Genomic DNA, 11097 nt, shown 5'->3' with positions numbered 1-11097 from the left:
GTTTCTTCTCACCTCAACAACAATAGGAGGATGTTCTTGGGTGTCGAGTTCATGCCACACACCTAGAAATCTCCATAAATTCTTTAATATCCTATCTCCCGATGTTGTCACTGCCTTTTGGTAGCTAATATCCTATTCCCAAACCCTCGTGTCTGAGACCCTATTTTGTCCTTCTTTTCGAGCACCGACTTCTGAGAGACGCGGAAATGGCCCCGGTTACTAGCCTCCTCGCTCACCTCAAGAGTCTGTATTCGCCAGAAGAGGGTAAGCCGTTTGCATGCTGCCAAACATCCCCAACTATTTCACGTTTACTAACCGTTAGATCCAGATAAGCCGGCTATTTCGGCCCATGCAGCAGCTGGCATTTCGGTATGTTCTCTTGGCCTGCGCTGCCCGGCGCTTCTATAAAAATAGCACCACTATGATCCCCCCTCAAAATGGAGAACTTAAAGAAAGGGGCTCCCTGTGGACTCGGCACCCAATGCCCCTCCTTCTGACTCCGAGCCACGCTGTGCAGGATTTCACTCATCAACCAACTGCTGATCTCTTTGGCTAGATCTGTCTGACCCTGATTTACGTGCTCCCTTTCTATATCTCACCAACAACGCGGCCATCCGCAACTCTTAGCCGTGATGCTCCATCGGTGATCAGGGCCCGGATTCGGGCTGTAACGCTGTCTTGTATCGTTTGTAGCTTGGCTGTGCTATGTCTCATTGTTACTAAAGATGGCTCCTCTGTCTTCGGTGCCCTGAAACTCTTGGGTTGGTGGCCAGTCAACTTCGTGGACATCGTTCGTAGCTTAATCTTGACTTCCATACTATTCATTGGGCCACTTTTCGAGCGTGGAATTGCTGAGGGGGAATGGAGGAGCTGGTTCAAGAAAACTCAGATCTCCGAAACGCTGGGCGGCTGGATTGGATGGAGGAATTATATCGCTGTGAGTGTCGCTCATCTATGCTACATGTCTCGCCCAGCTAACAAAGAGATGCAGGGTCCCATTACAGAGGAGGTCATGTTCCGATCAGCCATAATACCTCTACATCTTCTTGCTCGGGTTAGTCCAGGACGTATCGTTTGGATAGCTCCGCTGTATTTTGGTGTCGCCCACGTGCATCATTTCTATGAGTTCAGGTTGACCCATCCGGATACTTCAATCATCGCCGCGGCGCTTCGCTCTGTTTTCCAGTTCGGATTTACAACAGTGTTTGGCTGGTATGCCACTTTCGTCTATCTTCGAACGGGGTCTCTTATTTCTGTCATCATTATCCATAGCTTTTGCAACTGGTGCGGGCTTCCTCGCCTATGGGGAAGGGTTGAGGGGGAAGTTCCAATAGGGCCTTCCCTCAGTCGAGGGAAGGAAGATTCTGACAGGAGCCTAGAGTATGACTATGATCAGCTCGGTATTGGATGGAGCGTCGCATATTATGTCCTCCTCGTCCTTGGGCTTATTGGGTTCTGTTGCGCATTGTGGCCGTTGACAGAGTCTATACACGCTTTGGCAAATTTCGCCAGTTCGCGATGAATTCCGAACCGTGCCATATCTCTTTGGGGCTTTTCTGTCCTCCCCGTCGTCCCATGGAAACGTGGAATGGGATATCATTTGTACAAACACCCTTAACAATAGCTAAAAAGGCTACACCGGACATTTACATGATACACAAATAAATTCACTTGGTTTCAATAGTTCTATGCCCATTCTCCAATCTGTAAGCTCCGGGTACCGATGGTTTTCAAGGGTTTTCCGCATATAATATTAAGTATAGTCTTATCGCAATCTCTTATCTCCGGCTCGGCCTCGGACGGGAAACCCCGAAGATAACTTTTCCTCCATCATAACAAGGTTGCCTGTCAGCACAAGCTAAAACCTTCCCTCTGCAAGCGCAAATACATCCACTGAAATAACGGGCTATCGACAGAATATCGATGCTCTAATTGAGAAAATGAGACTACGAGTGGTGGGCTGGCGGACTCCCGCCCTACAACAAACTAGAACCGGATCAACAAGAACGAAAGCCACGACCCGATGTTTGTCAAGCTCCAGTTGCCTCTCAATTTCACGACGAATCCCCTTGGATATCCCGCCACCATTTCCTGTTACCAAAGATTGCCCTGAACCGAAGTGCTCATGTCCACCGACACCCTCTATGCCCGATGGGCAACCGCTTGATTACGACCACCCACTGAATGGGACAATGGCAGCATACGCTCAACAAATAGTCATTTGCACGGGACAAAGGGATTGGACAAGTCGCATTGAAAATGATGGGAAAGACCAAAGCTGGGGAGAGCTTGTGAGAGGTTTAAAGGGTTTGATGGGCCGCGGTGGTCCATACGCCGATGTAAGTCGCGTCCCTGCTTCCCCCTCCAACCAATGCGCCAGCTAACCTCTGTTTCGCCTCGCAGCCTTTTAACAACGTTTTGGTCACGAATTCCTCATTGCCCCCTTCGCAGACGGGATCTACTTCTACCACCGCAGCCTCGGCTTTCCTTTTCCCTAGCTTCAAATACTTCCCTGTCATACCTACCAATTTCGGGGACTCGCCGAATTCAGAAGCCGATCTTGCAACCTTTGTGCAAGCATTCCTTCTCCCCACAAAACTCAGCCCGATGACAGAGAGCCTCCCTGAACCGCGGCATGGCGATTTACTCCGAAAGCCTGAATTGGTATCCAAGTTCCCCGACGCTGTGGACCTACACCATTCACCCGTTATCTTGATTTGCGGTCACGGCGGCCGTGATATGCGATGCGGAATAATGGCGCCTGTTCTAGAAGAACAATTTCGGAAGGTCCTGGAATCAAAAGGGATATTCACACAGGCAAGGAATGGCAGCGAGAATATTGACAGTCCGGATCGTGCTCATGTCGGGCTAATCAGTCACGTTGGCGGACATAAATACGCTGGGAACGTGATCGTATATATTCCCAAAAGCATGAAATACGTGGACTCGTCTGCTCCCCACCCGCTGGCCGGTAAGGGTATTTGGTATGGACGCATTGAACCCAAGCATGTTGAGGGCATCGTAGAGGAAACTGTCTTAGGGGGCAAGGTGGTGTCAGATCATTTTAGAGGTGGAATAGATCACGATGGGAGCATTCTTCGGTTATAGAACCGTTCTTAAACATATTGCAAGATTTCATGTTTGATGCATGGTTCTGTATTATATATATAATGTCTCTCATATTGCCCGGTACGAGGCACACAGATTATTTCTGGAATAGGATCATAACGTTGTTTTAGGATGGGAGTTACCCCTGGAGTGGTTGTCTTGTTTAAGTTCGCATTCGCAGCCCACTACTTTTTACTGAAATTGTGCTCGTATCTCTGAAGCTTTGAAATCCATCGGTCGAGAGTCGAGAACTCGGAGTCTGCGGGAGAGCTTGCTGCACTAAGCCCGATTGAGCCTAAGCTGATTTAAACTTTAAAACATCATAGTCCCGAGAGTCGCGAAACCCATCGAGCAATTTGTTTTATTTTACTGTGATTTCAGCCGTGTGCTTTCCGAGCGCCAGCCACGGCGTAGTTCCGACATATAATGACAGTATGAGCACGCGAAAATTATGCAACACATCATCCGTTTCCGATTGAACCCTGCCCGGGCGGCATTCGCGCCCCGGACACTGAAGTCATGCGCATCAACTCTCCAACCTTCCCCGGGCTGCCCCCGCCGCGCCCTGGCGACTGCAACTGCTGCCGCAACCTCTAAGTCGAAAAAGCTTGATCTATTGGCTATAGATAACAAGTGGAAGGCAATATGGCAAGAAGACGGGGCCACCATTGGTACTGGCAATGCTGTTGGAGGGACGGCTGATGAGAAGCCCAAGTCATATATACTTTCGATGTTTCCGTATCCGTCCGGGACGTTGCATATGGGTCATTTGCGGGTATATACAATATCGGATGTGCTTGCGCGATTCTATCGGATGCGTGGACATGACGTTTTGCATCCGATGGGGTGGGATGCCTTTGGGTTGCCGGCGGAGAATGCGGCGATTGAGCGCGGCGTGTCTCCTGCGGGGTGGACGACGGATAATATTGCTAGGATGAAGGAACAGTTACAGAGTATCTCTACCTCTTTTAATTGGGACCGGGTATGTTTTTGGGCTTTGAAAGATGATGTTGTTACTTAGAGGAAGATCATCTGCTAATAAAGGTCGATTTTCGTTGAGACATAATAGGAGCTCACGACTTGCTCGCCGGAATTCTACCGACATACCCAACGCATATTCTTGATGCTATACGAGAAAGGGCTCGCATATCAGGCTGAGGCGATGGTTAACTATGACCCAGTCGACAAGACAGTGTTGGCGAATGAACAGGTTGACGCCAACGGATATTCTTGGCGGTCTGGCGCGAAAGTCGAGAAGAAGATGCTGAAACAGTGGTTTTTCCGCATCACGGAATTCAAGGACCAACTATTGGAGGATCTCGACTCTCTGGCCGGTGGTTGGCCGGAGCGAGTACTGTCCATGCAACGGAATTGGTTAGGGAAATCGTACGGTGCGAAGATCAAGTTTCCTCTTGTTGTCGAGGGTGATAATGGAAAGAAGTTTGACATCACCGTTTTTACTACAAGGCCGGATACCCTCTACGGAGCAGAATACCTTGCGCTTGCGCTTGATCACCCCATCGTCTTGGATGCAGCCAAGAAAGATTCAGACCTGCAAAAGTTCTTGGACGAGGCAGCGAGGCTACCTGCGGACTCTAAAGCTGGATATAAGTTAAAGAACGTCAGCGTTACGAACCCCCTGCGTGTAATTGACAAAGAAAGCCCTCATCTCGCTCGTCGACTGCCGGTGTATGTAGCACCGTACGTTCTTAGCGATTATGGAGAGGGCGCAGTTATGGGAGTGCCAGGTCATGATTCCCGAGACTTCTTGTTTTTCAAGGAAAACGCAAATCCCAGCTCAATTCCTGTCATTTTGAGAGCGGAACAGGCGTCTGCCACGGGTACCAATCCGGATGCAAGTGAGGTCCCCATCGGCGAGGCGAAGCCTTTCACACAAGAAGGGTTTTTAACAACACGCTGCGGGAAATACCACGGTCTTCATTCGAGTGAAGCTGGGAATATGATCACCACAGACCTCAAGGCCACTGGCCGCGCTGACTTTGTTGAGCAATGGAGGTTACGGGATTGGCTGATCAGCCGTCAACGTTATTGGGGAACCCCTATCCCTATAATTCACTGCAACGATTGCGGACCTCAGCCTGTTCCAGCAGGCGATCTTCCAGTGAAGTTGCCTGAATTAGAGGGCAACTGGCTGAAGGAAAACCGGGGTAACCCTCTTGAGACTTCCGAAGAGTGGATTTCTACCAATTGCCCGAGCTGCGGAGGTCAAGCAAGACGCGATACAGACACCATGGATACCTTTGTTGACTCCTCATGGTACTATCTCCGTTTCTTAGATGCTGCGAATGAGCAGCAGCCCTTTTCTCCCTCAGTGGCGCGACCAGTCGACGTCTACATTGGAGGTGTTGAGCACGCAATTCTGCACCTGCTCTATGCTCGCTTCATTTACAAATTTCTGTCTCAATCGAATCTCTTCCCGGAGATTGCTCGCACCGGTGACTTGGCCGTGCCGCCGGAGCCCTTCAAGACCCTTCTTTCCCAGGGGATGGTCCACGGCAAGACGTACACCGAACCATCTACCGGCCGCTTCTTGCTTCCCACTGAACTCGACCTTTCGAATCCAGACAAGCCTGTTATTAAGGAAACCGGTGCCACGCCCAATATGTCATTCGAGAAAATGTCGAAGAGCAAACACAACGGCGTGGACCCGACGACGTGCGTCTCAAAGTACGGTGCTGATGCCACCCGCGCGCATGTCCTTTTCTCGGCCCCTGTTAGTGAGGTCTTAGAGTGGGACGAGACAAAGATCGTCGGCATTGAGCGCTGGTTTAACCGCCTCTGGAAACTCGTGGTAGACACAGAACAGAGCCTGAGCTCATCCTCGTATAGGGTGCAGCAAAAAGACTTATTAGCAGGCCCTGGCCTCGCTGAGAGTTTGGGACTCTTGCACAGTTTGAGCGACAGTGATGCTGAGGCCATACTGTCCAGTCACCGAGCTGTTTGCTCTGTGACAAACTGCATTGAGGCGAATCCCTATGGGCTCAACACTGTCATCTCTGACTTGACGAAACTCACCAACTCACTCTTATCTTCGACCCCTAACTCCCCGCATATCCTTTATTCCTCCGTCTCTTCCCTACTGCGCCTCCTGGCGCCTGTGGCTCCAGCATTGTCATCTGAATGTTGGGAGATCCTCCATTCATCCATTTTTGTAGAGAAGCCTCACTCTGAGCCCAAGATCCCCCCAATCTTCGACTGCCCGTGGCCGGCACCTCCATTAACTACGGAACAAGCCAATACTTTATCAGGGCGTGGAGGACAGGTCGTGGCGGTTCAGATTAATGGCAAGCTGCGATTCACTGTCACAATTCCAAGGATGCTCTCGCCGACAACCACGGATTCTGGAGTCACGGAGCAGGACTATATTATGACGCGCATTTTGGAAACCGAAGAAGGTCGTCTCTGGCTGCGCGAAAGGAACGACTGGGAGAAACGGAGAAGAGTCATTGTAGTCAAAGGCGGAAAGTTGGTGAACATTGTATTTTAGGTGGGACATTTCTCGCTGTATCTAGACCTGTTTGCATTAGATCTTGTTATTGCCGTACATAATATTACCTTGGGAATTTACCCCCCATTTTCATGCAACAATGATCGCGTCGCCCATGCGACGAGACCTCTCCCCGGTGTTTCTCGCGAATTCCTCGGAAATCGCGAAGGTGTAGAATTGGGGTAATTTGAGCTTGCCGCCAAAAACCGTGGGCACCGGATGATTTGGCTGGATATGAATATGGAGAGGCCGACCGTATGAGGAGTGGTGGAGCCTCCGAGCCTCGCAATGGAGCCCTTCCCCTCATGCAGCAACGCAACCTTGGGGGAAGCCGCGACGCACTCTTTTTGAAATTAAAGGAACGCCATCTCGGACAAAATGCGGCATTGACTCGGTTTTCGGGAAGAGATTCCAGGCCATGTATGTCCATCCCCGTCCCTCGCTTGAAACTCGGCGGAGGTTTCGGTGCTAGTGTGGATAGACAGCAGCTATTGTTAGCCTGGTGATTACTCCGTTCTGAGTTGGAAAATATCATCCTCACTAAGGTAATCAATAGTTGCATAGGTCATGTTATGAGGCGCAGATAGTAAATATGAATTGATAAACACGTCGTGAGCTCATATTGGCTGAAAAGCAGTATAAGTAATATTCAGTTCAGGAAGCTTTGGTACTTGACACTAAGAACAGCATGGCTGCAAGGACTGACTATGGTGTTGGTATCTCCCTGTAGATAGGCGCCAGCTATAGAATTCCCGCATTCTCCTTTCCCGTACAGTAGTGCTGCCTCTTTTGTCATTGGGATCGCCGGCTTGGAGCTTGACTGAAGGGTGGGGGATGCGATGAGGGGCAAACGGAAGCCCCGCACTAGCGATCGACCCCTCATGAGGGGAAGAGTCCAATCAGGGAATCATGCCAGACAGCCTTGAGGAATGCAAACCACTCAGGAAGTGCAGTTGAGGCTGGGCTGAGCGAAGGAGCAAATGGCAAAAACGTCCGACGGCGTCTGTATGAAGCTAAAGTGTCCCCAGGGTCAAAGCTCCAAGAAGAGCGCTCGTGTCCGCCTATGGAAGCTCCCCCTCACTGTACGTAACTGCATGCGGAGACCCTCCAATGCGGCCGCAAATTCCTGATCCATGGGCAGCCGTCCACTCCGCTTGCCGGGGAGGTTACACGATTGATGTCTTGCTTCCCAGGCGATCAACCAGTGGGAGTCCGCTCCACGGGAACTGGCCACCCTGGGCCTGCTCTCTCCGCTCACGGACACCCGGACGGAACCTCGATTGCTGAGTGGATTTCACAATGGAGGGGGAGGAAGTTGCGAAATCGCTGCCGCAGGAGACCCAGCCATGTCTATATATTTGGCGATATTTCCCGCCCGAATACATGCTTTCTCTCCCATCATCTCCTCATACTCCAAACAGCCTCTCTGTAACCGGATCTGGTAAGACTCTCAGTCCCCCTCCCCTCCCCTGCCTATCTCCTCGTCCTTCTTTGCCCATCTTGCATGGTCTCCACCCTAGGCTCTCATCCCCGCTCGACTGAGTATGCTCGTCAAGACTGGGTCTAGGTCCATGGATCAGGGTTACCGCTGACCACAAAGTATAAAGTGCCTGGCTGACCTCGTCCTTTAGTATCCTCACGACTTCTCATAATATCAAAGCTTCTAAGCAATTCTATTGTTGAATTTTCAAAATGGTATTTATCCGTTCTTTTCCTCGTCAGCTTGGACGGCCCGTTTCCAGCCTCCTTTCACCCAATGTGCTGTGCAGGCCTGCGGTCGGCAGCCGCTTCGGTGCCCCCGCATTGGGTGGCCGTACTCCTGGTGCACGTACGCTAACTGCCTCCGCGAACCTACAGGGCAAGGTTCTTATGGTCCTATATGATGTAAGTCGCGTCTAACCTTATACTTCTTGCCCACAAAGGCAGCGGTTTCTGACAAAGCATTAGGGTGGCTCCCACGCCAAAGACCAACCCGGTCTCCTCGGAACCACCGAGAACGAACTCGGTATCAGGAAGTGGCTCGAAGACCAGGGCCACAGTGTTGTGACAACCTCAGACAAGGACAGCGAGAACTCAACTTTTGACAAAGAGCTTGTCGATGCTGAAGTTATCATCACCACTCCGTTAGTAACGTCCTTGATCACTTTGTCATCGCTTCACCAACTGACCAGTTGGACACAGCTTCCACCCTGGATACCTCACGGCCGAGCGCCTGGCTAAGGCTAAGAACCTCAAGCTCGCCGTCACTGCTGGTATCGGATCTGACCACGTTGACCTCAATGCCGCAAACAAGACCAACGGTGGTATCACTGTTGCCGAAGTCACTGGCTCCAACGTTGTATCTGTTGCCGAACACGTCATCATGACAATCCTTCTCCTAGTCCGCAACTTCGTTCCCTCACACGACCAGATCCGCAACGGCGACTGGAACGTCGCTGCTGTCGCTAAGAACGAGTTCGACCTTGAAGACAAGGTCGTTGGTACCGTCGGTGTTGGCCGCATTGGTGAGCGTGTGCTCCGCCGCCTGAAGCCCTTCGACTGCAAGGAGCTCCTCTACTACGACTACCAGCCATTGAGCGCTGATGCCGAAAAGGCCATTGGCGCTCGCCGTGTCGAGTCTCTCGAGGAAATGGTTTCTCAGTGTGACGTTGTCACCATCAACTGCCCTCTCCACGAGAAGACCCGTGGTCTGTTCAACAAGGAACTCATTTCCAAGATGAAGCCTGGTAAGTCTTTAAAAAAACTTGGCACCGCCCCATAGTGACGACACTGACTTGTTTCAAAGGTGCTTGGCTCGTCAACACTGCCCGTGGTGCTATCGTTGTCAAGGAGGATGTCGCTGAGGCTCTCAAGTCCGGCCACCTCCGTGGCTATGGTGGTGACGTCTGGTTCCCCCAGCCTGCCCCCAAGGACCACCCTCTCCGCTACGCTGAGCACCCCTGGGGTGGCGGTAATGCAACGGTTCCTCACATGTCTGGTACTTCCATCGACGCCCAGATTCGCTACGCCAATGGTGTCAAGTCCATTCTGGACAGCTACTACTCCGGCCGCTTCGACTACAAGCCTGAGGACCTGATCGTCCACGCCGGTGATTACGCCACCAAGTCCTACGGTCAGCGCAAGTAGACTTAAATGGGGGGAAATGAGATGTGATGATGAAAATGATTTTTCGGCGCATGTTTTCTGGTCTTGCAACCCCTAATAAGGGTGGTTGGTACATTTCTCAGTACTATTGAAGTTATGATACCTGAAATGAAATAAATACTTCAAACTCCAGGAAGCTTCCTCGTTTTGTGCGCGATATAGTAACGCCCAAGTTCCATTTTATTCAATTGTTGACCCTGGCTATTCAGTTCTAGACATGATGTACAAGGACAATCACCAGCAAAATAGCTTAAGCAGCCTGTGGAAGTATGTAGTGGATGGTGAGAACAAATGAAATATCGAATGAAAAGTAAAATTGATGTGCCGCTCAACTCAAACGCCTAATTTAGCCCATTTATATATAAAGTATCTAGTTATATACAGATACAAGTGGGTTATGAGGAATACAAGGCCGCATTATCGATGGGACGCTCGTCCTCTCCAATTGTCTCGGTTCACTTCATCATCACTATCGTCCATGAATCCTTCTTCGAGCTCCCGACTCAGTCTCCCCTCGTCTTCAGCAACCGTACTTCGCCGCTGCTCTAGTGCCTCGCGATGCGCGGAGTCCATGTTCATGCCAACCATAATTTCCCCTTCCTCGTCGAGTATGCTGATATTATCATTCGCATCTGATATGTGTGCATGCTGCCGCCAAGTCGACGGAAGGAATCGACGCATGATGGCGTCTGCTATCCGTTCCCACAGCGAGGATGTATGCGCTGTTATAGTTTCTAGCGGGAGATATTGAGAGTATCGCTGGTGGTACCGGCGGAAGAAGGGAACAATGAGGAAGGAGATGAGAAGATATAATGTTAATGAAATCACGGCAGGAATGAGGAGAGTCTGGCCAAAAAACAAAGTTAGCTTTTGCTCCGTGGTATGGGTGAAATGTTGCCCGAAAAGGTATATATTAAGGGGATGCCTGCCGCACCTTTGCGAGACTGGATGCGGAGCCCATTTTGACATGGGCACCAGCAGACTTGCAGTTCCGCTTGTTTTGCGCGAAGAAATCAACAAGCTAGCACCGGTCTTCAGTAGTCTTCATGGCAACTGCAAGCTTCACCACTGAGGCGCAAGGCAATTGAGGTTGCGCGATCTCCGGTGCTGACGCTCTTCACGTGATGGCGGCTTTAGCGGCTGCTTTTGTGACACTTGACACCGTAGGCATAAATGTCATGTGACCTCCCGCCCCTGTGTGTGGTTCTAGAGCCGCCCCCCCCTAATACACAGACAATCCGATTGCTATTTAACCAGAACGTCGGTTTCCAGTGCAGGAGAGAGATAAGAGGTGTTGCTCAGGTTGACTGAAGCCATCCTCACTAATACACGCTCTT

The 11097-nt window shown here is 50.8% G+C and overlaps 6 protein-coding genes across 6 annotated transcripts; 4 read left to right on the top strand and 2 right to left on the bottom strand.

The window, feature by feature from the left end:
- Positions 1-28: 28 nt before the first annotated feature.
- Positions 29-1677, top strand: ASPVEDRAFT_44162 (CAAX prenyl protease RCE1). Its single transcript, XM_040812991.1, has 4 exons — positions 29-264; positions 329-369; positions 557-937; positions 992-1677. Exons 1-4 carry the CDS (start codon positions 207-209, stop codon positions 1520-1522), a joined length of 1011 nt encoding a protein of 336 aa, XP_040670396.1. The 5' UTR covers positions 29-206; the 3' UTR covers positions 1523-1677.
- Positions 1678-1834: 157 nt separating this feature from the next.
- Positions 1835-3275, top strand: ASPVEDRAFT_44160 (sucrase/ferredoxin-like domain-containing protein). The gene is made up of 2 exons (XM_040812990.1): positions 1835-2339; positions 2404-3275. Exons 1-2 carry the CDS (start codon positions 1941-1943, stop codon positions 3106-3108), a joined length of 1104 nt encoding a protein of 367 aa, XP_040670395.1. The 5' UTR covers positions 1835-1940; the 3' UTR covers positions 3109-3275.
- A 192-nt stretch (positions 3276-3467) lies between these two features.
- Positions 3468-6714, top strand: ASPVEDRAFT_44159 (leucine--tRNA ligase NAM2). The gene is made up of 2 exons (XM_040812989.1): positions 3468-4090; positions 4178-6714. The coding sequence occupies exons 1-2, from the start codon at positions 3560-3562 to the stop codon at positions 6614-6616; spliced, it is 2970 nt and encodes a 989-aa protein (XP_040670394.1). The 5' UTR covers positions 3468-3559; the 3' UTR covers positions 6617-6714.
- On the bottom strand, positions 6649-7547 carry ASPVEDRAFT_804933 (uncharacterized protein). The gene has a single exon (XM_040816883.1). The coding sequence runs from the start codon at positions 7176-7178 to the stop codon at positions 6681-6683; it is 498 nt and encodes a 165-aa protein (XP_040670393.1). The 5' UTR covers positions 7179-7547; the 3' UTR covers positions 6649-6680.
- Positions 7548-8308: 761 nt separating this feature from the next.
- Positions 8309-9742, top strand: fdh (formate dehydrogenase (NAD+) FDH1; the record flags this gene model as incomplete). The annotated part of the gene is made up of 4 exons (XM_040810423.1): positions 8309-8500; positions 8564-8739; positions 8798-9342; positions 9402-9742. The coding sequence occupies 4 exons, from the start codon at positions 8309-8311 to the stop codon at positions 9740-9742; spliced, it is 1254 nt and encodes a 417-aa protein (XP_040670392.1).
- Positions 9743-9839: 97 nt separating this feature from the next.
- ASPVEDRAFT_804924 (uncharacterized protein) lies at positions 9840-10807 on the bottom strand. Its single transcript, XM_040816882.1, has 2 exons — positions 10695-10807; positions 9840-10606 (listed from the first exon to the last, which is right to left on the bottom strand). Exons 1-2 carry the CDS (start codon positions 10719-10721, stop codon positions 10178-10180), a joined length of 456 nt encoding a protein of 151 aa, XP_040670391.1. The 5' UTR covers positions 10722-10807; the 3' UTR covers positions 9840-10177.
- Positions 10808-11097: the final 290 nt, after the last annotated feature.

This window comes from Aspergillus versicolor (genome assembly GCF_001890125.1).
Source record: "Aspergillus versicolor CBS 583.65 unplaced genomic scaffold ASPVEscaffold_8, whole genome shotgun sequence".
In the NCBI taxonomy this organism is placed as follows: Eukaryota; Fungi; Ascomycota; class Eurotiomycetes; order Eurotiales; family Aspergillaceae; genus Aspergillus; species Aspergillus versicolor.
This window is presented reverse-complemented; position numbering and strand designations above follow the sequence as displayed.